At 48.4% G+C, this 25,816-nt stretch overlaps 1 protein-coding gene across 1 annotated transcript in view; it reads right to left on the bottom strand.

The window, feature by feature from the left end:
* PSD2 (pleckstrin and Sec7 domain containing 2) overlaps positions 1-25,588 on the bottom strand; it is a 33,965-nt gene extending 8,377 nt beyond the window's left edge. Inside the window, exons 1-8 of the mRNA XM_059919507.1 lie at positions 25,215-25,588; positions 21,606-22,046; positions 21,030-21,224; positions 18,135-18,215; positions 14,622-14,734; positions 13,836-13,894; positions 13,210-13,212; positions 889-978 (exon numbers count right to left, since the gene is read on the bottom strand). Coding sequence (XP_059775490.1) covers positions 889-978; positions 13,210-13,212; positions 13,836-13,894; positions 14,622-14,734; positions 18,135-18,215; positions 21,030-21,224; positions 21,606-22,046; positions 25,215-25,588 — 1,356 coding nt within the window. The remainder of the gene's footprint in view (positions 1-888; positions 979-13,209; positions 13,213-13,835; positions 13,895-14,621; positions 14,735-18,134; positions 18,216-21,029; positions 21,225-21,605; positions 22,047-25,214) is intronic.
* Positions 25,589-25,816: the final 228 nt, after the last annotated feature.

Genomic DNA, 25,816 nt, shown 5'->3' with positions numbered 1-25,816 from the left:
GGGCAGGGAAATGAGTGAGTGGATGGGTGGGTGAGTGGATGTGGAGTGTATATAGGGGACTGTGTAGGAGTGTATGTGTGGGTGATGGGTGAATGGGTGGGTGTATGGGCAGGTGAATGATTGAGTTGCAGGGTGGGTGGGTGGATGGAAGCATGGGTAGATGGGAGGATGGGTAGATGGGTGGATGAGTAGACAGGGAGCAGGTGGGTGAAGGGACTGGGATTATTTGATCTTACTTACAAAAACACTCTTAAGTGCTTCCTGACAGTGAAGAACATAATTATGGTAAGAACAGCGATGGAGGCAATGTTTATTTTTTGACCTCCGGACTCACTATTCAACTGCCCACCTGATATCATCAGGTCCCTCTAACTCACTATCTAAAACTGAACTCATCATCTACCCCCCAGAAACCTGCTCCTCTTCCTCTAAGGTGGAGAACTGACCAGGCTTGAAAGGCCAGAGTTCCACCTTGGGCTTCAGCCTCAAAAGAAAATTAGATTCCTGGTGATGTTGAAAGAATGAGTGGGCTTTTCCCTGTGGTAATGATAATGATGGTGGTGGTGAAGGTGGTAGTGGTGATAAAGGTGGTGGTGATGGTGGCAGCAGCTGTGACAATGGGTGGCAAATTTGAGGATTACCATGACAGCAATAATGACAGTGGAGCACTAAAAACAAATCTCACAGAGCCTACCCCTCTGCCTAACTCAGGGAACACATAACAGTCACATGTTGAGCTGGATGGTCTCTGCCTCTGTCCCAAAGTCATCACGACCCTGACCCCAGAATTAGGAATCTGGACCATCAGGATTTAGTGGGCAGAAACCTCTCTCCTCTCCACCCACCCTGGACACAGCTGGGGCCATGGGGACCCTTAGCAATTTATACCTTCAGCAGGTCTTTGGCAAAGTCTTGTCCGTCATTCAGCTGGTCCAAGTTGGCAATGAATTGCTGGCAGGACATCTTCTTGCCAATGTTCTGTAATGGAGAAATGGTTCTGCCTGAGAGTAGGGATGGAGGTTGGTGTGGTCCCCATACCCTGCCCTGCCCGGCCAGAAGGGATGAGGCAGCATCAAGGGCAGTAATGAAAAAAGACTGCCTGGATTTCCCTTTGTCTCCCAAGAGTTTACAAAACTCTTTTTCACATTCAAGATTCTATTTGATCCTCAAGCATCATGAGAGGTTGGGGTTCTCCTCAAACCCAGATGAAGGAGTCAGGTTAGATGATGTATTGTAATAGCTGACATTTGTCAGGTGCCTAGCATGTTCCAGGTATTGTACTCAACATGCATTATCTTATTTCCTTCTCACAACAAAGAGAAGGTGAGGTGGGTGTTATTATTATCCCCACTTGACAGGTAAGGAAACTGAGGTGCAGGAAGGTGAAGTGACGTGCCCATGATCACACAGCAAGGAAGTAGAAGGGCTGAGTGTGTCTGACACCAAAGCCCGTGCTCTCACCCGCTACTCCATGGTTAACTCTCCCAAGGTCACACAGCACCAGGACTTGAACCCAGGCCTCTTGGCTCCTGAGCAGAAGCTCTGTGTATTCCGTCACAACTGTCTCACCCTCTCACCTGTACAGAGGGGCGGCAAGACCTCCAAGAGGTAGGTGAAGTGAGGGAGAGTTTGGTCTTAAGAGAATCAAAAATCAATTTCCACCAACACACATGGGTACCCCATGCTGAGCTGCACTGGGACCAAGGGAGCCCAAGCAGATGGTTTCACTCCAGGAGGCACAAACAGACAAAGAGCTGGTAATGACTGTACCCCAAAGTTCTGCCTTCGTTTTTTAACCAAGGATTACAAGAGGGGCTCCAGCCCTCCAAACCCAACATCTGATATGCATACTTTCAGACTTGCAGTGTCCACGTTTGAGGAAACACTGGTGGCACTTCACCTTTGAGAAGACGAAGACCCTTGAACACTAGATATTTACTGGTGTAGGATTTTGTGGATTTAGGTTTGCTATAAGGCAGTGTTTCCCAAGATTCACCTACAGATGGGAATAGGAATTCCCCTCAGAAAAGGATTTCATAATCAAATAAGTTTGTATGTTTCAGAGTTTTTAAGGTGCTTCTGTGTGTTAAGAGTCTCCAGGGAGAGGATTCCATGTACAGTGTCTCAAATTTATTGACCTTGGCACCATTTTAGCAAAGATTCTATTAACATCATGTGGGACATTCACACACCACAGAAAATAATTCAGAAAACAATGATAGAAAGCTTTATAAGTAGCTGACAAGCAAGAATTTTCTATACCTTTCCCAAAGGGTTAAGGAGAAATGACCTATGTGTGCCTTAATATAGTATGTTTCATAAGTCTATGTGTATATTTTACATGTACATATATGTATTATATATACATGTATATAGTCATTTATGTGTACATTCGTAATTGAGGAGTATGAGGGTAATGTTGATAATATTGCCTGAGTTCCACACACACTGAATATTCCCCAGCCATCAGTCAGGGGTGCAAAATCAAAAAATAACCAGGCAAGATTTCCAATCCTAGTAATATCTTATTGCAGATGAACCTTCCCATCAGAAACAATTGCTGGGCAAAGAAGGGAAACATGGAGGTGGTGAGGCTGACTAGGAGCAGCTTTCCTCTTTGAAGCATTTGTCAGTTCTCAAGCAGTGGCCAAAAGGGTGAGCAACTGAGTGGTCAATAGGACTAGAGAACAAAAATTGGAATTCAGGGCCCACCAAGGACAAGGGGCCCTGGGAAACACTCTGGGCATACTTCAGCAAAACACTTGAAATTAAGAAAGGAAGGAAATTCTTCAGACAGAAGGAAAGTTATCTCAGATGGAAGCATGGAGAAGCAGAAAGGAATGAAGAGCAACAAAAAGGGTGGCTAAGTCTAAATGAATATTGACTGTGCAAAATAACAATAATAAAGTTTTCTGGGGAATAAAATATAGAAAGAGATATACTATTTAAAAGGATGATAACAGTAGTATGTAAGCTGAGAAGACAAATAAATGAAGTTGAGGCATTTTAAGGTTATTTCATTTCCCAGGATGTGGTAAAAAGTACTTTAGGGGCTTCCCTGGTGGCACAGTGGTTGAGAATCTGCCTGCTAATGCGGGGGACACGGGTTCGAGCCCTGGTCTGGGAAGATCCCACATGCCGCGGAGCAACTAGGCCCGTGAGCCACAACTACTGAGCCTGCGCGTCTGGAGCCTGTGCTCCGCAACAAGAGAGGCCGCGATAGTGAGAGGCCCGCGCACCGCGATGAAGAGTGGCCCCCGCTTGCCGCAGCTGGAGAAAGCCCTCGCACAGAAACGAAGACCCAACACAGCCAAATAAATAAATAATTAATTAATTAAAGGTGCTAATAAAAAAAAAAAAAAAAAAAAAAAAGTACTTTAATAAGTCAGGGATGCATATTGCAAACCACAAAAAGAATTCTAAAAGAATTCACAACTAACAAGCTAACAGGGGAAAATGGAATTCTAAAAACTACTTAAATAATCCAAAAGTAGGCAAGAAAGGAGAAAAAAAAAAAAAAAGCAATATAGACCAGATGAGTCAAAGAGAAAACAAAGAGTAACCTGGTATGTTTGAACTCAAATATATTAGTAATTCATTAAATGGTACAATTAGAAGGCAAAGATTAATAGACACCTCTTAAATATAAAGGGACAGAAATCTTGGAAAAAGGATAGAAAAAGATATACCTGCAAACACTAGCAAAAGAACTCCAGTATAACTACACTAATAACTGACAAAATAGACTTAAAGGCAAGAAGCATTACTAGAAATAGAGACATCTCATAATGATAAAAGGGTCAATATACCAGAAGATATAAGCATCTTAAATTTGTATACACCTAGTAACACAGTCTCAAAAGATAAAAGACAAAAATTGACAGAACTAAAAAGAGAAAGACATTCACAATCTTGGTTGGAGATTTTAACACTGCTTTCTCAGTAACAAGAAGAACAAAAATACTAAGCAATTAATTTGTTAATAGCAATCAATTAATTAATGCCAACAAATTAGAAAACCTAGGTAAATTAAACAAATTCCTAGAAACACACAAACTACCAAAACTGGCTCAAGCAAAAATAGGAAATCTGAATAGACCTAAAAAGAAGTAGAGATTCAATCAGTAATCAAAAACCGCACAAAAGAAAAGTCTAAGACCAGATGGCTTCACCAGTGAAGTTTACCAAACATTTAAAGAAAAATTAACACCAATACTTCTTAAGCTCTACCCAAAAATTGAAAAAGAGGGAACACTTCCTAACTCATTCTATAAGGCCAGCATTACATTGATACCAAAACCAGACAAAGAAATCACAAGAAAATAAAACTATAGAACAGTATCCCCTATAAACATAAATGTAAAAACCCTCAACAAAATACTAGCAAACAGCAGCATATTAAAAGGATTATGGACTTCCCTAGTGGCCCAGTGGTTAAGAATCCGCCTGCCAATGCAGGGGACACGGGTTCCAGCCCTGTTCCAGGAAGATCCCACATACCGCGGAGCAACTAAGCCTGTGCACCACAACTACTGAGCCTGCACTCTAGAGCTCGCAAGGCACAACTACTGAGCCCACGTGCCACAACTATTGAAGCCTGTGCGCCTAGAGCGCATGCTCCACAACAATGAGAAGCCTGCACAGCACAACAAAGAGCAGCCCCCACTCGCCACAACTAGAGAAAGCCCGTGCACAGCAACGAAGACCCAATGAAGCCAAAAATAAATAAATAAATTTATTTTTTTAAAAAGGATTATATATCATGACCAAGTGGAATGCATCCCAGGAATGCAAGGGTAGTTCAACATATAAAAATCTATTAACGTAATACAGCACATTAATAGAAAGAAGGGAGGGAAAACACATGATCATTTCAATTGGTGCAGAAAAAGCATTTGGCAAGATTCAACACTTCTTTCATGAAAAAAAAAAAAAAACACTCAACAAACTAGGAATAGAAGAGAACTTCCTCAATGTGATAAAAGGCATTTATGAAAAGCCCACAGCTAACATCACACACTCTGGTGAAAGACTGAAAGCTTTCCCCTAAGGTCAGGAAAAGGCAAGAATACCCATTTCCCCCATTTCTATTCAACATTGTACTAGAAATTCTAGCCAGAGCAATTAGACAAGAAAAATAAATAAAAGTCCCCCAAATTAGAAAGAAAGAAGTGAAATTATCTCTATTCACAGATGAAATGATCTTATATACACAAAATCCTAAAGAACCCACCAAAAAACTATTAGAGCTAATACACAAATTCAGTAAAGTTGCAAGATATAAGATCAACACACAAAATCAATTATATTTCTATATGTTAGTAATGAACAATCATAAAATGAAATTAAGAAAACAATTCCATTTACAATAGCATCAAAAGGAATAAAGTACTTAGAAACAAATTTAACCAAGGATGTGAAAGACTTGTACATTGAGAACTGAAAAAGGTTGCTGAAAGAAATTAATGACATAAATAAATATAAAGACATCCTGTGTTCATGGACTGGAAGACTTAATATAGTTAAGATGGTAATACTTCGCAAACTGATCTACAGATTCAGTACAATTTCTATCAAAATCCCAATGGCCTTTTTGCAGAAATGTAAAAGCTTATCCTCAAATTCATATGGAATTGTAAGGGATCCCAATAGCCAAAACAATCTTGGAAAAGAACACTTTCTGATTTCAAAACTTACTACAGAGCTAGGCTAATCAAAACAGCGGGACACTGGCATAAGAATAGATATATACATCAGTGGCATAGAATTAAGACTCCAGAAATAAACCCATACATCTATGGTCAATTGATTTTTTTAATTGAGTAAATTTGACATGTAACACTGTGTAAGTTTAAGGTGTACACTGTGTTACTTTGTTTTTCTGTTGTTGGTGTTTTTTGCTGGAGAGCAACACCACGCAGCACGTGGGATCTTAGTTCCCCGACCAAAGATAAAACCCATGCCCCCTGCATTGGGAGCATGGAGTCTTAATCACTGGACCACAGGGGAAGTCCCTACACTGTGCTACTTTGATACATTTATAAATTGTAATGCTATGATCAATTGATTTTTGACAAGTGTACCAAGACCATCCAATGGGGAAAGAATAGCTTCTTCAACAAATGGTGCTGGGACAAATGTGCTGGGAAATTTGAATATCCACAGCAAAAAAATGAAGTTAGACCCTTACCTCACACCAATACAAAAAGTAACTCAAAATGGATCAAAGATCTAAACATAAGAGCCGACAATATAAAACTCTTAGAAGAAAACATAGGACTAAATCTTCATGACCTTGTATTTAGCGATGGTTTCTTAGATATGACACCAAAAGCACAAGCAACAAAAGAAAAAATAGATAAACTGGATTGCATCAAAATTTAAAACTTTTGTGCCCCAAAAGACACTATTGAGAGAATGAAAAGACAATCTATAAAAAGGGAAAATTTTTTCTAACCATATATCTGATAAGAGTATAGTATCTAGAATAAAGAACTCTTACAACTCAACAACAAAAACACAAGCAACCCAATTAAAGAAAAGCAAAAGATTTAAATAGACATTTCTCCAAAGAAGATATACAAATGATCAATAAGCATATGAAAAGATGCTCAAAATTACTAATCATTAGGTAAATGCAGATTAAAACTATAATAAGATATAACTTGTCTATTATCAAAAAGCAGAAAATAACAAATGTTGGTAAGGAGGTAGAGAAACTGGAAACTTTGTGCACTGCTGGTGTGAATGTAAAATGGTGCAATCATTATGGAAAACAGCATGGTTGTTCCCCAAAAAGTGAAAAATAACATCACCATATGATCCAGCAATACTACTTCTGGGTATATACCCAAAAGAATTAAAAGCAGAGTGTCAAAGAAATATTTGCACACCCATGTTCACAGCAGCTAAAAGATGGAAGCAACCCAAATGTCCATGAGCAGATGAAAGGATACACAACATGTGGTATATACATACAGTGTAATAGTATTCAGCCTTAAAAAGGAAGGAAATTCTGATACATGCTACAACATGGATGAACCTTGAGGATATTATGCTAAGTGACATAAGCCAGCCACAGAAACAAATTCTGTGTGATTCCACTTATATGAGGTATGTAGAGTAGTAAAATTCACAAAGACAAAAAGTAGAATGGTGGTTGCCAAGGGCTGGGGGGCAGGGAATGGGGAGTTGTTCAATGGATAGAGTTTCAGTTTGAGAAGATGAAAAAGTTCTGAAGACTGGTTGCACAACAATGTGAATAGACTTAATACTACTGACCTATACATATACAAATGGTGAGGATGGTAAATTTTATGTAATGCATATTTTACCACAATTTTTTATTTCTTTTTACAACTTTAAATAAAAATTATAAAACCCCCCAAAATGGGCAAAGTATCAATACCTGAATAGACATTTCACCAGAAAAGATATACAAATAGCCACAAGCACATGAAAATATGCTCAGTATCATTAGTCACTAGGGAGATGCAGATTAAAACCAAAATGAAATACCACTTCATACCCACTAGAACAGCTATCATTAAAAAAGAAAAGAAAGAAAGAAAAGAAAAGAAGTGTTGGCAAGGAGGTGAAGAAATTGAAACCCTTACACATTACTAGTGGGAATTTTAAATGGTTCAGCCACTATGGAAAATAGTTTCACAGTTTCTCAAAAAGTTAAACATAGAATTACCATAAGATACAGCTGGTCTACTCCTAGGAACCGAAAACAGGTGTTCAAACAAAAACTTGTACACAAATGTTCAGAGTAACACTATTCACAATATCGAAAAGGTGGAAACAATCCAAACATTCACTAAAAGACAAATGGATACACAAAATGTGGCATATCCATTCAATGGAATATTATTCGGCCATAAAAACAAATGAAATTATGACACATGCTATGACATGGATGAACCTTGGAAACATTACACTAAGTGAAAGAAGCCAGATACAAAAGGCTACATACTATATGATTCCATTCACATTAAATATCCAGAATAGGCAAATCCATAGAGACAGAAAACAAATTAGTGGTTGCCAGGGGCTGGAGGAAGGAGAGAATGGGGAAAGACTGTGAATGGGTACAGGGTTTCCTTTTGGGGTGATGAAAAAGTTCTGGAACAAGAGAGTGGTGATGGTTGCACACCGTGTGAATGTACTTAATTCCACTGAGTTGTACACCTTAAGCTGGTTAAAATGGTAAATTTATGTCTTGTATATTTTACCATAATAAAAAAATCATTAAGGATATACAAGATTTTTACAACACAGTTAAAAGACTTGACCTTATCAACACATAGAACATTACAACCAACAACTGCAGAATACACTTTCATCTGCTAAAATCAATCTCTCTCTGGATGGGAAAGTAAGATAATCAACTGCAAAAAAGTGAAATCATATTGGGTAAATTATCTGATTTAAAATATAATAACAACAACAGCCAGGCAAAAAGACATGTACCAGAAAAGAAAAAGAAAGAGAGAAGGGAAGGAAAGGGAAGGGAAGGAAGGAAAGGAAAGGAAGAAAGGGAGAGAGAAAGGGAAAGAAAGAAAGAAAGGAAGAAAGGGAGAGAGAAAGGGAAAGAAAGAAAGAAAGGAAGAAAGGAAGAAAAGAAAGAAAGAAAGAAAGAAAGAAAGAAAGAAAGAAAGAAAGAAAGAAAGAAAGAAAGGAAGGAAGGAAGGAAGGAAGGAAGAAAGAAAGGAAGAAAGAAAGAAAAAGGAAGAAAGGAAGGGAGGGAGGGAGGGAGAGAAAGAGGGAAAGAGAGAAGGAGAAGACGTGTGTCCAGAAACTCCAAAGGTGAACTGACATGGATGATTTGGGGCCTCCAAGTTTGCAGTTCCTCCTTTCCTCCCACCACCATTTGGATCAAAAGGGCCTCCCTGCTGCCTTGACCCTCAAAACTGTTCCCACAGCTTCTGTCTCCAATCAGAAAAGAGTTATGGTTGGCCTGTCCACAGCCCCATTCCAAGGCCTTTTCCACAGGTCTGGCGTGACCTGCCTGCGCAGCCCTGGGGTCAGAACAATCTCAGCCTGTCTTTAAGTCTCCCCCCAAGAGCAGAATGAGACAGGCCAAGAAGAAAGAAAGTAGATGTCATCCTTCAGGGCAAGGAGAGGGGCCAATTGAAAGTCCCATGGGCAGGGAAACCCTCATCACTATTTGCAAATCTAGACTAAACCTGAGTTGTACTCAGTGCTCCTTTAAAGTTCCTGTATGACGCTCAGATGGCTCTCAGACGCCATCTGAGAATGGGCAGGACCCCCCGCCCCCAGTCTTCAGAATAGTATCCCAACCCCTGCATCTGTCCAGTCCTCCACCATCCAGCACCAACCCACCTCCCCAGCACTCCCACTGCTAACCTTCAGGCAACCCAAGTCTGAGAGAAATTAAGCTTTTCTTGAAAAACAACTTATCTTTGTTTCAGCTTGAAAGCTCATGGCACAGCTTCTCCCATCCATCTCCTCTCCCCTCTACTGGCCTCAGCCTAGACGCTTCTCCCTCCCTCACCCCAGCGTTCACTCCATTAACCAGTGCTAGTGACTGCACATCCAAAATACATTTTTAATACCTCTCTTTGTCTCCATCTCCAATTCTAACCCAAGCTCCCATCTTCTCTTGTCTGGAGGTTAAAATCGCCCTCCTCTGACATCCTCCCCTTCTCGCTCACTCTGTCATGGGGAATGAGCTTTCCCTATTCCCAGCTAAGGCCACTCTCCACCTATGCTCTGTTGCTCATCTCAAGGAAAGCTTTGATGTTCCCTTCTCTCTCTTGCATCATCAGTTTCTCCTTGCCTGCTTAGTGGATACTACGGACATACACACATGCCCTAGTCAGATTTGAAAGAGTCCCTCCTAGACCTCTCCAGTCAGTGGCTCATTTCAGGAGCCCACTCAAAGCCAAATATCGCAAAAGAATTCTCCACATCCTCCACTTCCTCCCCTCCTATCCTCATCTCCACCCACTCCAGCCTGGCATTTGTCCTCTCCACTCCACCTAAAGTGCTGTTGTGAAGGTCTCCAATGACCTTGACCATCCAGTGATAATGACCCACCGATGGGCATTCCAACCTCAATGGTCATTTTTCTGTTGACATCTTTCTTGACCTCATGGCAGCCTTTTATACAGTTGGCCACTCCTTTCTCCTTGAAACACTTTCTTCTCTTAGCCTCTGAGACACTGCATGTTCCTGGTTTTCCTCCCATCTCCATGTCTGCTTCAAAGCCTCTCCTGCTGCTCTGCTTGACCTTTAAATAATGCCATGTCCTGGGACGAGGTCACCAGCCTGCCTCTCTCCCTGAGGCACTCAGCCAGTCCCATGGCTTTCATTCCACCAGGATGACAATGACCTCCTCACCCCATCTCTCTCTTGCATCCCAGATTCGTTTATCCCACCAGCTCCTTGGCATCCCCATGTTCATGTCCAGTAGGCATCTCAAACACAGTATGTCACAAATGGGACTTGAGCCCCAGCTCTCCCACTCACCACGCCCTCCACCCACCCACGGAAGTTCCTTTGACATCTCAGGAAACCGCACCCCCATCCAGCCAGATGCTGATGCCATCCTTACTCCTCTCTTTCCCTGAACAGCCCCATCAGCATGTCCTGTCAGGCTCACCTTCAACTGGCCTCCCTCATCCGTCCCTTCTCTCCATGTTCACTGCCCTGTCTGCCCCAGCCACCATCATCTCCCACCTGGACTCCAAAAACAGCCACTATGGACAGTTTTACTGTCCACCAAAAGTTAAACATAGAATTACCATCAGACCCAGCAATCCACTACTTAGGTATACACTCAAAAGAATTGAAAACAGGTGCTCAAACAAAAACTTATGCTAAGTAAAATCAGTCAGACAGAGAAAGGCAAATGCTATATAATATCACTTATATGTGGAATCTAAACAATACAACAAATCAGTGAATAAAGCAAAAAATAAGCAGACTCACAGATATGGAGAACAAACCAGTGGTTACCAGGAAGGGCGAGGGGCAATATAGGGTAGGAAGAAAAAGGGTTATTATGAGATTATATGAAATAATGTGTGTGTAACTTTTGAAAATTGTAAAGTACTATAGAACTTAAAGAATTTTTCATTCAATTAAAAAATAAAAATAAATTTAAAAAATTTTAAAAACCTGTACACGTATGTTCATAGCACTGTTCACAATAGCCAAAAGGTGGAAACCAGCCCCACTGGTCCTTCTGCCTGGAAGGCTTTGTCCCTGGTCTTTCCATGGCTGGCTCCTGCTGATCCTCCAGGTCTCTGCCCCAACCGTGCCTCCTCTGAGACACCTTCCCTGACCCCCAGTCCAGCCCCATCACACCCTCCTGTTTATTCCCTTCACAGACCTATCACTGCTTTAATCACTTGTTTACTTCTTTATTTTCTATCTCCTCTAACTAGAAGGTAGGCACCCTGAGGCAGGGGTTCTCTTTCCTTCTTTTTATGGAACACAGAAGGTGCTCAGCCCCTAGAGTCCAAACGCCCCTCCTACAGAAAGTCCTCCAGATTCCTCCACCAGGCTGTGCCCATCTGAAGAGGGTGCACCTACTCCGTCTGCCAGCCCCTGTACTGCCCCTGCTCTGACCAGAGCTATTTCTGGGGGCCCTAGCAGGTCCCACATTCCTGAGATCCCCACCCTTCCACCAGACACTCAGTCTCTGTCAAAGAGCAGAAGAATGAGAGCAGGAAGGGAGGGGGAAAAGAACAAAGCAGGGGATGCCACTTCCGTTGGGAAGCTCACAGTAACTGCAACAAGCCGGCCCTGGGCTAAGCACTTTACAAGTGCTGTCTCCTCAAGTCTCACAGGGACTTTCTGACGGGGAAACTGAGGTTTAGGGAAGTAAATAACTCGCTCCAGGTCACAAGCTATTGTGTGGAGAAATGCAGAGGACTCCAACCCAGAACGCTTGCTTTTGATGTGTTGCAATACTGCCTCAAGAAAGAGGTGGGATCCTCAATGTCTGTTGGCTGCAAGTATGAACAATCCTGCCCCACCCGCTTCTGATCTATGAAGGTGGTGATGTTTCTCTTCAGCTGCGGGCATTAAGGTGGTGCCATGGGCAGCTAAGTCCCACCAAGCTCGAGAGTATTCTCGACCCGGGGTTCACTGACTGCTGCCCTTGTTAGCAGCTCTCAACCAGGGGGAGAGGCACCCAGGGCTGGCACAGGAGTGACTGGGTCCTGAGATGGCCCTTGGCCCTGCCAAGGGTGGGGATGGGGAGAGGAGGAGTGTGCTTAAAGCTCCTTTTAAGGTAAGCCAGCAACACCTGCTCTCCGTAAACAAACAGTAAGCAGTCTTGGGGGAACGTCAGCCCGTTAATGGGCATTTGCTCTGGTGATATTCCCATGGAATACACACGTCTTCTCTCCTGTTCCACACCCAGGCTGACAGCCCAGGCTGACATAACCGAAGTTGTCACACAACTACTCTTCGTGCCAAGGTCAGCGAGGCTCTCACCCTCCCCAGGCCAGGTACCCCAGTGTGCCCACGCTTGCTCAGGCTGCCATCAGGCGGGGCACTTAACCTTCTTGATCTTCCAGGGATCTGCAGGCTGGGGCTTTGGACTCTCCATTATTTAAAATTTAATATTAATAATGAATACGATTATTATTATTATTGTGCAATAATATTATAATATTATTGTAATATATTGCTACAATATATTGTATAAAATAATACATTATAATATTATTATAATATATTGTTATAATGTATAATATAATATCATAATATTATTCATAATAATATTAAATAATAAATCCTTACTAAGTGCCAGACCCTGACACTTGGTGATACCTCTCTCGGGCCTCCCCAGGACGCTATGGGGGAAATCATTATTTCCACCTCACAGATGTAGAACCTGAGACGCAGAGAGGGCTAGTGTCTTGCCCAGGGTCACAGAGGTACCACCTGGAGGCAAGAGTAGGATCTGAAGTTGGACCTATCCCAGGTCTTTCTTCCACCCTACACGTCCTGGACTTTCCTGGTTAACTTCAGAACCAGATGTGCTGGCCTGTTGTCCCCATGAGTCACTGAAATATCCCCAACCCGACAGAGGGACTCTGACCACCCTGGGGTGAGCAATGACGGGGCAGTGATCAGTGGGCCAGATGGGGTGATGGGGGACACAGAAGGGGAACATGGAGATGGGGTCTAGGCTCACAGGGCATGCAGACCACCAGCTACACTTACCACCTGAGAGAGGGCAAGAGAGCCCAAAGGGGGGGTCCCCGGAGCAGACAGAGGAAAGAAGAAGGAATTATTGAGCCACGAGTAGTACTGAGATGCCCAGATCCCAGACCAGACACAGGCTCACAGCCCGGGGCACCCACTTATCACTTCTCTGTTTGCCTAGTTGGGGCGGGGGGGGGGGGGGGGGGGTGAGTGGTTCGTGATGAGAATGCCTCTTGAGGGCAATCTACCATTTGACCGGAAGGGGCTGCCTGGGGCGTGGCACTTCAACAGGGCTGCACTCAGGCTTACAGCACAAGGGGTAGGAAGAGCATGTGATCTTTTAGCAACGTCTGGCATGGACACGGCTAGGGGCACACGTCTTATTTAGCACATCCTAAATTCCCGTGTGCCTCAGCTGTTCTTACTGCCCTGCTTGGGGGCGGGGACCCAGGCAGATCTCAAGTGGATGAAACTAGGGCAGAGCCAAGTCTAGAAGCCAAGTTGCTCAACTCCCAGGTCTGCTAAAGAAACACGGGCCAGCAAGCAGGAGGTCTCGGGAAGGGGGCTGGAGAAAGGACCGGCTCTTGGACAACTCGGGATGAATCAGTGAAAGGACACACCCGCTCCCTGCCTCCCCAACTCACATGTCCATGCAGGTCCGTGTTGAGAAGCATCAGGGCACAGGTGAGCGTGTGGATCCCATCTAAATCAGAGACGGTGGCACCCTCAGTGTGAGCACCCAGCTCTTTCCCAACCCCAGGCTCCCACCTGCCTCCTGTCAGAGGCAGCCTGGAGGCCTTGGATACAAGAAGAGGCCAGCCACCTGCCAACCACACGTCAGGGCCCAGGGCCTGCGTGATGCTCCGTGTCCCACCCCCATTACAGCATCGGAGTCACTCGCTCGCCCCAGGTCAGGACCAACCCCTCCCTCAGAGGTCACCAGACCACCCTGGGCCTGTTCTAGCCCAGATTCCTGCCTGCTGTGGCCAAACTCACCTTGAATCTCAGACCCAGGAATGGCTCTGGGTCCCGGGCTATATCCCTTCCATGGCCCGTGTCTCCTCTAATAACCAGCCTAGTCCCCCAGTTCCTGGGACTCAGGTCCATCCACAGGACAAGTCCTGCACTTAAGAGGACCCCAATCCAGACTTCCACACCAGGACTCACACCACACCAACAATCAGCATTGCGACAGGGCACCACAGAGAATAAGGACCCAAAGGACTGACTCCAGGACGGAGGACTTTCAGGCACAGGGAATGACAACGGGCAGGGCAGTTGGGAGGTTCCTTTTCCAGCAGACAGTCCCCATGCCACCTGCCATCATTCATTCACTGATGTTTCTTGAGCAGGACAGAAGTGGCAGGTGGACCAGAGGTAGGAAGAAGCCAGGGCCCGGCTGGGGGGCAGGGGAGTGGGGTGAGGCGTACCTTCCGAAGTGCTGTCGTCAGGGTTGCACTGGCAGTACCGGCGGGAGAAGTGCGTAAGGACCCGCTCACGCTCCTGTGTCTCCCCCATCAGCGGAAAGGCCTTCAGGAAGGTTCTGGAGGGTAATGCAAGGATGCTGAGGGCCTCCCAGAGCCCCTGAGTCAGTCTGAATCCTCACTCGGGGTAGGACCCCCCCACACACACACCACCCAAACCTGCCCAAGGGGGCTGAGGCCCCAGAGCCCCAGCATCTGGGCCCAGGGAGGCACCCTGACCCCCACGATGGCCTCTGGAGTGTGGAGTTTCAGCCCTCATCACCCTCCAGGGCCCTTCTGGAAGGAGGCAGGGGACAGACTGTGAAGAACAAAGGCAGACGAACACCTCAGTGCCAGCATCCGCCCCACTCCTCGCTCCCTCCTCCATGGCTGGGCCATCCACACCGCTCCTCAGACCGCTCTCCCTCAGCCATTCCCCCTCCTCACTTGAGGCTCTACCAGCTGAGCCCCAGGCCCAACCTTGGCCTCCCTCACTCCCCCCTCCCCAAGTCTGAGCCTCCTCTGCTGGGCAGCTCTGAGTCCCTCTCAAGGCCAAATTCAAAGGTCACCAGCTCTCAGGGGTCCCTGGCAGAGGATGCCAAAACCAGAGGGCCTGGGAGATGGGGCTGGGGTCCCTCACCTGGGGCATAGGTACACCCCTTCTTGGGAAGGGAAACAGCAAGCTGAGACAGTGTGGGCCTCTATCCATCCTGGGTTCATGAGGACTAGTTTGTTCCTGATTTTGCCATGGTTCACTTGGCTTCTGTAATGCTCACTTTGCTTTATCCTCTCTCAAGCTACTTCTAAGGCACCCTGGGACCTGTGAGCCCCATTCTGGCCAGTCTTTACCTTTGGAGGCTTCCCAAGGCATCCAAAACTGCAGACCACTCTCTAATTCAATCCCAATCAATCAACTGCTATATAATAACACTCCATCCGCCATCTAGTCTTCCTCCTTTCCCTGTCTCTCCTGTTCCCCGTTCTCTTCCCTGCATCTGGCCCCTCCCTCTTCTCCTCATACTCCACTAGGACTTTCTAAAACCCATCCCCCATCCCAACCGTAGCCTAGCCTACCTGGGAGTCATCCATCCCAGCTCCATCTCCCCAGCCCAAACACCCCTTTCTCAGGGGTCTTCACCAAGCTCCAGTTAAACTCAGGCTGCCCCCGGGATCAGCCTCATTACTGCCCACCCTCTCCCCTGCATCTTGGAACCACCGGCCCGTCTGCTGTATCCTCTGCGCTTCTCACACCAATCATTCCTCTGCCCCACAGCCCAACTTCAGACCTCGTCCTCTCCCACCTGACCCTCTTCAGAAGCCTCTGGATCAAAGGCCACCAGCACACTGCTGCCAGCACTGCCTCCCAAAATACTGCTTCACACCCAGCACCTTCTGGGGCTCCCCAGGGCCTGCAGAGTCGAGCCTCAATCTATTGGGCTGGATATACAAGGTCCTCCCACCCGGCACTCATGCCTCTGATTGCCAGCCCAACCCACCGAACACCTTTCCCACCCGATCATCCAGTGTGAAAATTCAGACTCAGCTCAGGATAGAGTAGCTTGCAGCCGACCAACACTTCCACTGAGAACAATGAGAAAAGCCAGACAAAATACATCTCTCTTAAGCTATCAGAAAACTGCTGACGCAACAAACACCAATAGGACCAAGATTCTGGAGAGGAGAGAACTGGGGAGAGGTGGGCAGATCTGCAGCTGCTTTCCCCCCGGGGACACTGCCAATCACGGGCACAGGCAAGAGGCAGAACAATTAGTGGCTTCACGGAGCTGGAGAGACAAACCAGGAGACTTGAGGGGCTGTAAACATGTGGCCAGTTCTCCCTGTGAGATATCTACCAAAACCTAAAGATGTAATGGGTAGGAAAGCCTCTCTGAGAAGTACAGAGATTTGGTTTTTTGACAGTCTCGCCACAACGGGAGACAAAATTAGGATTTAGGACCCACCAAAGGGAGAGGCCCCAGTGAACACCCCATGCTCTCAGTGGAAAGCCCTGCGGCCTTCACCCTGTGATCGGGGTGAACCCTGAGCCTTACCAAACTTCAGGGCTGCCTCTCCTCAGCTCAGCCCTGGACGGATTAGGACTGCGCCTCCCTGCCCTCCTCTAACTGCCTAGCAAGGGACAGGGTAAACCCTTTCTGGAGGAACGCATAATGATCTAGAGCCGCTGTAATTCTATACAAAACGTACAGCATCTAATAAAAAAATTACTAAGCACACAGAGAAATAGGATATAAGATGGAAAACCAAGAGAGAAACAATAGAAACAGATAACAGATGATGCAGATGTCGGGGTAAAAGCAGACAAGGACTTTCAAATAACTGCGACTAATATGTTCAAAGAAAGAGAGGGAAAGATGGGGAAAGTAAGTAGAAAATAAATCAAAAGATGAAGAATTCCCCCCAGAGAATTAAAACCTACCCAAAAAAATGTTTAATAAAATGAAATTTCCAGAACTGAAAAATAAAACAATAGAAAGTGAAAACTCAATAAATGGGGTTAACAGCATATGAGACACAGAGAAAGGGTAAGTGAACTTATCAATAAGAAAATAATAAATACTTATCAATAAGAAAATTATTAGCCCTGTGCAACACTTATAGATTTAAATAATGATCACTGTATTTAATAAATATAAACTGTTCCCATAATATTGTGCCTCCAAAATGCAATAGCTCATTCCCTCAACTGCTATCAGTAGGGCAGATGCTTTGATTTTTGGGGGTTTTTTGCAGGTCAATAGAAAATATCCCAACTGAAACAGAGAAAAAAGAAGGGAAAATACAGTTTTTAAAAGTGTGAGAGGCACGTAGGAGTTGAACAGATCTAACATACATGGGACCACCCACCCCTCAGCTCAGAGACCGCCGCTCCTCCCCAAGAGGGCTCTGGCCTAGGGTCTCCCTGCTGGCCCTGCCGCCGGGTCCGCTGGACACTGGGCTGCATCTTCCCATTCCCCGCCCTCTGCTCCCTGGGGCCTGCAACTGCCCCTCCTGAGGGCCACTCCCTGGGTCCAAACACCAACAGGACCTGAGGGCAAATTCCATTTTGGCTATCTCCTCCCTCAGTGACTGTGGGGAACTGGCCCACAGTTTCTCCACAAGTAAATGGGACGATACCGCCTACCTTACAGGGGTGTTGCTAAGATGAAGCCAGCAGGGTGTGTAAAGGGTACATCTTGCAGACAGGAAGTGCTCAGTACAGGCAAGCCTTTTGGCCCTTTCCCCTCCTGAAGAGTCACGACTGCATTCCCACCTTCATATTTTCAGCGCCCACCGCAGAGCCAGCACTCACTGAGTCTCTGCATTGCTGCTGCTCTCATGACCCCTTCCCCTCAGCCTCCCCAGAGGGGTCAAGAGACTTGTCCAAGGTCTTGCACAGCAAGTTTACAGTAGAGCTGGCAGGAGAATCCAGATGTGTGGCTGTATCGCCTGTGGGCACTATCCCATCCCAGCCCCACTGACCTGAGTGCTCGGTCCAGAGTCAGGCCCGAGAAGTCAAAGAAGCTGAGGTACTCCCCGGCCACCAGCCTGCTGAACTCATTGCTGCCAGGAGAGCAGGGGGTTATCCATTAGAAGCAGGGCACAGCAAACAGCGGGGGTTCGTGGCAGTGGGCCCCTGGGGACCCTGACCCACCCACCCAGACCTGCCCGTTCCTCTGCTGTCTCCCTTGCTGGCCAGTTGGGCTCTGGCAGTTCAACCTTGGGCCAGGAGGTGGGGGAGTCAGGAAGGCTTCCTAGAGGAGGTGATGTCTCATCCAATACCTTCAGGAAAGGAAGAGCCACCCACGTGAGGGGAGTAGGAGGTAAGATGATGCAAAGTGTCCCCAGTAGAGGAAACTGTCCAAGAAGCTACCAGCAGGGCCATGTGGCCGGGGCTGGAGAGCAGGAATGGGGGCAGGAAGAGATGAGGCAGGGAACCAGGGCTGAAGGCAAGGACTGGGACTTGATCTGGAAGAGTTTGAAGCAGGGAGGGGGTGAGTGAGATGGTCAGATCTGTATTTGGAACACTGCTTGTGGAGTGGAGACCCACGGGGGCGGTAGGAGCTGTCCACGAGAGAGATGGAAGGAGTGGGGAGGAGGGATGTTTGGGAGGCAGAATCCACAGGACGTGGAGAGGGATGGAGTGGGTGTGGGGCACGACAGAGAGGGTGGCCCCTGGGGTGATGCCCAGAGCCCAGGACAACAGGTAGAGCTAGAAGCACCCATGTGAGAGTCATCAGCCCTTAACTGGTGACTAACAACTCAGTAGGAAGGGGGACAAGCCCATGTGAGAGGAGGGGGCACAGACAGACCAGCAGATCCAGCTCAGAGATCTGAGGAGAACCCCTCTCAGGGCGAGCTGAGGGAAGAGACAGCCAGAGAAGGAGACAGACAAACAGCAGCCAGAGAGGTAGGGGTATGCTGTCCTGGAGGCCAAGGAAGGGAGTGTTTCAAGACAGGAGTGATGAATTCTTGCCAAAAAACAGAGCATATTTCCACCTGAATCCAGTCAAGCCCCGAGCTCTCCCTCCTGTTTACAGAAACGTGTGAAATAACACCATGAGGACACCAAATCCAAAACATGGAAAGTTCTTCCGGACAAATGACTCCGTTTCTTCAACAAATACATGGCATTACAAAAAAGGAGGGGGACTGGCAACTGCTGTTGGCTACAAGAGGCCTAAGAGACATATTGGCCAAATGTAATGCATGTACCTTATTTGCATCCTGATTTGAACAAACATTTTTGAGACAACCAGAGAAAATTAAACATAGACCGAATGTTAGAGATACTAAGGAATTTTTGTTAACTTTGTCAGAAATTATAATGGAATTATGACTGTCTAAAAAAATCCTAGTCAGTTAGAGACACATACTAAATATTTATGGATCATATGATAGAGAGTCTGAAATATGCTTTAAAATATTCTAGCAAATGTGGGGGGAAGCTGTGGGGGGAATAGATCAAACAAGAATAGAAAAGTATTGATAACTTTGAAGCTGAGTAATGGGTACATGGAAGTTTAAGATGTTACTTTCTCTGCCTTTGTGTATGCTTGAAATTTTCATAATAAAAAGTTTAATTAAAGAAAAAGAAAGGAGTGACCGGTGTGTCAAGGCTGTTGAAGGGGAAAAAGTTGAGGCCCGGTAGCAGACACTGGATTCAAAGACACCAGGCCGCCACTGACTCTAGGAAGAGGGGCTTGTGAAGGGCCCCTCCAGGGGAAGAAGCCAACCTGGAGGCACTGAATGTGCAGAAGGGGAGGGGACAGAGGCCATCCAGAGCAGAAAAGAGAATTTTGGCTGTGAAGCGGCTGGGGGAGGAAGTACGATTTGAGGAAGGATTTTTGTTTCAGATGGGAAAGAGTTAAGCACAATTAAATGCTGATGGGAAAACTCATGTAGAGGGAGTGGTTGAAAAGACAGGCGAGGGTGGGGATCAACCGTAATGAAGGAAGATGTCATTAGGTTTGGTGACTGTAGCCCAGTGGGAGAGGTGAGGGTGTGGGCCATGTGATTTTGGGGGAGGCCCAGGGCAGGGGTGCCCTGGAGGCAACGGAGGGTGGAGGAGTCGGGAGGGAGGGAGAAGGGGGGATCCTCAGGACTTCCCTGTGGCCTAAGCCCAAGTCAGCTCTGACTTGGGGTCTAGAGTCTGGGCTGCCTCTCTTAGCCTGGGAGCAGCTCTCTCCAGAGGCCCAGCCTGCTTCTCTGCATCTTGAAGGCTATGTGGCTGTTGGGGGTCCTCTGGATGGCCAGGCAAGAAGGACAAGGCAGGTGGACATGCTGCTGGCCGGACCTGCTCAGGACACGCCGGCTGACTTCACAGCTGACTGTCCCCTACCCCTCAGGACTTCAACCTGGCTCGTTCCCTTCCCCCAAGTGCAAAGACCGGGGCTTGTGCTTTGGCGGCTCCCGCCCCTTCAGCTGGTCCCAACAGACACACAGTGAGTGGGGCTTAATGAGGGCCAGGATCCCCTTCCCCAGCTCCTGGGTCCCCCGAGGTCCCAGCCAGGCCCAGCTTCCCCTCCCTCCTTGGCCCCATTAGGTGGCCCACCAGCCCCTGCCCGGCTGCTCCGTCCTCACTACCGTCCACCACGGCCCCATAACCACATGTCACATCCCACTCCCCCAGCCCCGAGGGGCCGCCCGCCACCACCTCTCCTCCCTCAGAGCCGGGGGCACCCTCCCCCAGGCAGCCCAGAAAGGAAACAGATTTAGGGCAAGGCCGGGAATGAGGTCAGTGGCAGGAGGAGAAGTTCCTGGGGACTGTTGGGAGCCCCCAGAACCAGGCCCCCCTGACAGAAGCCACCCCCACCCCGCCTTGGGCCGAGGAAGACACCGGGTTTGCCTGGGGTGGGGGTGCGGAGACGAGCTCACTTCTTGCCCAGCTGCCGGGCAACATCACAACGCTGGAAGCCCTCCAGGTGGTAGAGGCGGCGTGCCAGCCGGCGGGCAGCTTCACTGACGCCCTGGCCCCCGTTGGCCAGTGGGTCTGCGCTGCCAGGCTCCAGCCCCTCCGAGCTGCTCAGCTCTGAGTCTGAGTCCGACAGGCCGTCCTTCAGGCTGGGGTCGCTGCAGAGGGAAGGTGGGGTTGGGGAGGAGGGGGTCAGAAGCCCTGGTTGGGGGCTGGAAGGCCTCCCCAGGCCTCTGAAAATCCAGGGGCCAGACCAGGGAAAGAAGCTCCACTGCATCGGGACAGAATCAAGTCAGACTTTTAGAAAAGCCCTCAGAGGACATCATTAGATGATCAGCTCCCTGACCCCACCTTGGCTAGAAAGGCCTGGAAGGGCAGAATGGAACCTCAGGCTGGGGGTGCAGAGGCTGGGCACGATGACCTTGCAGAGGGCTGTTCACTCCAGACCCCCGGATGTCCTAACTTGCTTTGCCTCCTCTGGGTCTGTTTCCCCATCTGCTCAATGGTTCTCTCGGCTCCCAGCCTGGGCCCTCCCTCACCTGGCCGAGTTCAGCAACTTGTCCATGTCTTCCTCCTCATCTTCCTCGTCCCCACCTGGGCCCGGGGGTCCATCTTCATGGAAGCCATTGGGCACGGCCGTGAGAGACAGGCGGCTCAGGACATTCTCAGAGCGGCTGCCGGAGATGGAGCGCCGCAGGGGGCTGCCCAGCTCCCCATCACCGCCAGCTGCTCCCATGTCCCCCTCGGACCCCATGTCCCCAGTGCCCAAGCCAGCCCCTGGCTCAGGGCTATCCCGGGCCCGCTGCTGGATGAGGGGCGTGAGGGGGGCCTCGAAGCTGACGCAGCTGTCGCTCTCATCCGTGAGGCTCAGCACATCGAGGGAGTCCAGGCTGCTGTACTGTGTGCTCCGCAGCAGCTCCGACTCCACAATCTTCTCAAATGTGGCGCTGAAGCCGTCCCGCACGTCTGGTTCTCCTGGCCTGTGGGATGCGAGGACCAGTCACCATCCTGCCAGGTGTCCCCCTTACAGGTGCTAGGATGGCACCGATCCATGTCTGGGAGCTCCCTGGGGGCAGGGAGTGGGCATGGACCGTGTCCTGTTTGTTCTTTCAGCCAACCCTTGCTGAGCACTAGGTGCCAGATGCTGGACTGGGTACCGGGGCACAGCAGTGAAAGGACAGGCGTGGTCCTGCCCCCCCTACCCACCGTGCCTGGCCCACAGTGGGCATCACTGAGCTAAATGAATGAATGTGAGACTCTCCCCCAGCCTGGCCTGGGAAGGGGGTGGGGGGCTGCTTCCTCCAGGCTCCCCATCACAGCTAGTGTCACACAGGGTCATAATTTTGCTGTCCCCACAACCTGGGTGGTTCTTAGCCTGGCTGCCACATTCCAGCTCTCAGGCCTTGCCTTAATGTCACCTCCTCAGAGAGACTGAGGGAGGCAGGCCCACACCACCCAACACACTGGCCCCTCAGTAGTGTCCATCCTCAGGGTACGTCTTCATTTCCTCCCAGCCCCTCTCAGCATGTAGTATTCTGTTTGTTCCCCTGTTTGCACCTGTTTCCCCCCACCCACACACAAGGCCAGGGAGCACCCAGCACACAGTAGGTCCTCTAAACCCTGCTGAGTGGTGCACTGGGTGAATGGACAGATGCCTATCAGCCCCACAGCCCACTACACTGCCTAAGCCCTTGCAGAGCCCTGTGCTGCCCCCGAAAGAGGGCTTTGCACCAGCGGTTCCCTCTGCCCAGAGTGCTCTTTCCTCAAGCTGAAGCCTTCCTTTCACATCCTTTTCTCACCTTGACTGCCCTATTTATAACTAGGACCTGCCCCCAAACACCCCAGCCCCTTTTTCTTGCTTTATTTTTTCCAAGGCACTTGTCCCCTTCTGACATACTATGTAATTATCTATTATTTTTATGATATATTATCTGTCTCCTCACTAGACCATAAGCTCCATGAAAGTAGGAATTTTTGTATATTCTGTTCACTGATGTAGCCCCAGCACCTAAAATCGAGCATCACACATAGATGAACTGAGGCCTCTTATCCACTGGGGAGATGCACGAGTAAGCAGGGAAAACAGGCAAGGAAGAGGACTAAAAGAGATAAAAATAGAGACAAAGAGAGAGAAGAAGAGAAATAAGAGAGAGATAAGAAAGAAACAGAGAAAAGAGATACAGAGAGCATGAAAAACAAAGACAGAGAGACAGAATAAGAGAGACAGAAAGTAACAGAGATAAAGAGAGACAAAGAGAGAGAGAGAGAAACAGAGAGACAGCAAAAGCAAGAGACACAGAAAAAGAAAGAAGCAGGCTGAGCCCAACCCATTTCAGATAAACCAAGGCCCACCATTTGCAAAGAAGCACACCCCTGGTAACCTTGAGGATCTGGCTATGCCCTGCTTAGCCCCTATTCCCTGGGGCTTAGCAGAGACCGAGCCATATTTGGAGGACTGGGAAGTGCCCCACCCCCTCAAACCCCTCCTTGGACCCCCAGTGCCTAAGTTTGATCCCTGAGTGCTTCCTGGAGAAATACTGACCTGAGAGAGAAAAGCTGAGGCCACAGCCATCGGCCACCCCTGTCCCACCAGGAGTTGAGACGGCAGCCTCATTTGGAGAAGGAAGTGGGGAAAGGGCAGAAACCGAAAAGGCGGTAGGATGCCCAGCAGGGGGCTGGGATGGAAGTTGCCTTTCCTGACCTCCAGGAGGAGGGGAGGGAAGAGAAGGGCCACTGCCCTGGCTGCCAGAGCAGACACCCAAAATCTGCCCAGCAGCTCTCTCTGCCAGGCCCATGCTGGGTCCTGGAACAACAAGACAGAGTCCTGCCCTTGGGGGCTCTCATTTCGTGTCAGAGCCAAGAACGGTCCCCATATCTACTACCCTCTCATGCACCTGAGCAAACCTGAGGGGTAGTTTTGACAGGGGCTTGAAGACCATCAGCTTAATCTCCAAACTTCCATCTGCCTCCACCTTCAGCCATCCTCCAAAATTATACCAACCTAAATACAAACAGCGTGCTCCAAGAAGCCCCAGCCTCCTGCCCGCCCCCATAGGCCCCGCCCCCCATAGGCCCTGCCCGGATGGAAACCCTCTCTTGGCACACCCGGCACACACTCGCATCTGACCCCACGTACTCACATTCCTGCCCTTGGAGACCTAGGCACACTCAGCCCCACACATCCACGTGCAGACCCAAACATGCAACTCAAATGCACAGGCCAGGCACACTGACATGTTCACACATCCCCATGCACACACCAGTACACACACACACATGCATGCCCCACAAACACATGCTCGCACACCTCCTACACCCTTGTCTGCCTGGGCCAGTGCCTGCAGCGGTACACAGTAAGCCTTCTATATGCTTTCTTTTCTCAGCCCACACTGGGGGTTTCTAGACATTCCCCTGCCCCATCCTCGCCTCCTTGTCCAACTGGCACCTCTAAGACGCCAGGCCTCTCCACCTCCAGCTGAGGATAATAGAAATGGGGCTGTAACTCCAGGAAGTAGGACTTACTCCAATAAGTAGGAGTTCCTGGTCAAACTCCCAGATGGCACTCAGGGAGGAGTAGCTGACAAAGATTAATCCACATAAGCCTACTCTCTTGAGGTCAGTTGCAGAATTGGGACATTCTCATCTCCAGGAAGCAGAGGGATAGGCCAGATGACCTCCCACATCAAGGCATTTTGGAACTCTGATGTCCAGCCTGGGATGGAGGGAGTGTGGCCCTCCAACCCCACATAGAAACAGCCCATGGTGGAAGGGGAGGCGGGGGAGGGATGGATTGGGAGTTTGGGATTAGCAGATGCAAACTATTATATATAGAATGGATAAACAACAAGGTCCTATTGTATAGCACAGGGAACTATATTCAATATCCTGTTATAAACCACAATGGAAAAGAAAAAATTTTTTTAAAAAGAAACAGCCCATGGTGAATAGGGGGGCTGAGGGGGGGTGGCACAACAGGACTGCTGGCCTTTGAAATCTCTCTTATGGTCCTATCCTCCCAAAACAGGGACATAAAATTCCCATTTCATGTATGAGGAAAAACAAGAACCAGAAAGGCTAAGTGGCTAGGCCCAGGCCATGCAGCATTGGAGCAAATGTGGTGAGCCCCCCATCCCGAGACACCCACTTACCCCAGTGGAGGATCCTCAGCGTCTGGACAGAGGCTCCTGGAGGCATCGTCCCCCTCCGCCAGCACACCAGCCCTCCAGGGCCTGGACTCTGTAGAGTCTTCCAGAATGTTTGAGTCTGGCCCCAGGGCTAGGCCATTGGTGAGGGAGAGGCCAAGGCTGAGGCCGTGGAGAGCCATGTCCAGGCCCTTTGTATGTCCCTCAGTGTCCACCAGGGTGCCCCTCATCTCATGCCCTGGGCTGGTGTGGCTACTGTTCAGGTCCTCACTGGATGCCATTCCATTCTGGACCCCAGGCTCCTCCTCAGGCTCCAGGCTGGGGTCACAGGTGGCACCATCTTCCCCAGGCAGTGCAGATAGAAGCTTATCCTCATCCATGGCAGCCACTGCTTCTACCCCGTGCTGGCTGCTTTTGGGACCCAACTTGACCTGGCAGTGGATGGAGAGAGAAAGGGGTGGATCAGAAAGAGCAGGTGCTGGGGGTCCACAGCCCAGCAGAACCAGCACCAGGCAGCCTGCCTGAGGACAGAGGATGGCCCAGATGATCTTCTCAGGACCTCTCAGCTGGAGTCTGGGTTCAGGCTGTGGCCTCTTCACTGCCTTGCT

The sequence above is a fragment of the Balaenoptera ricei genome, chromosome 3, assembly GCF_028023285.1.
Source record: "Balaenoptera ricei isolate mBalRic1 chromosome 3, mBalRic1.hap2, whole genome shotgun sequence".
Taxonomy (NCBI): Eukaryota; Metazoa; Chordata; class Mammalia; order Artiodactyla; family Balaenopteridae; genus Balaenoptera; species Balaenoptera ricei.
This window is presented reverse-complemented; position numbering and strand designations above follow the sequence as displayed.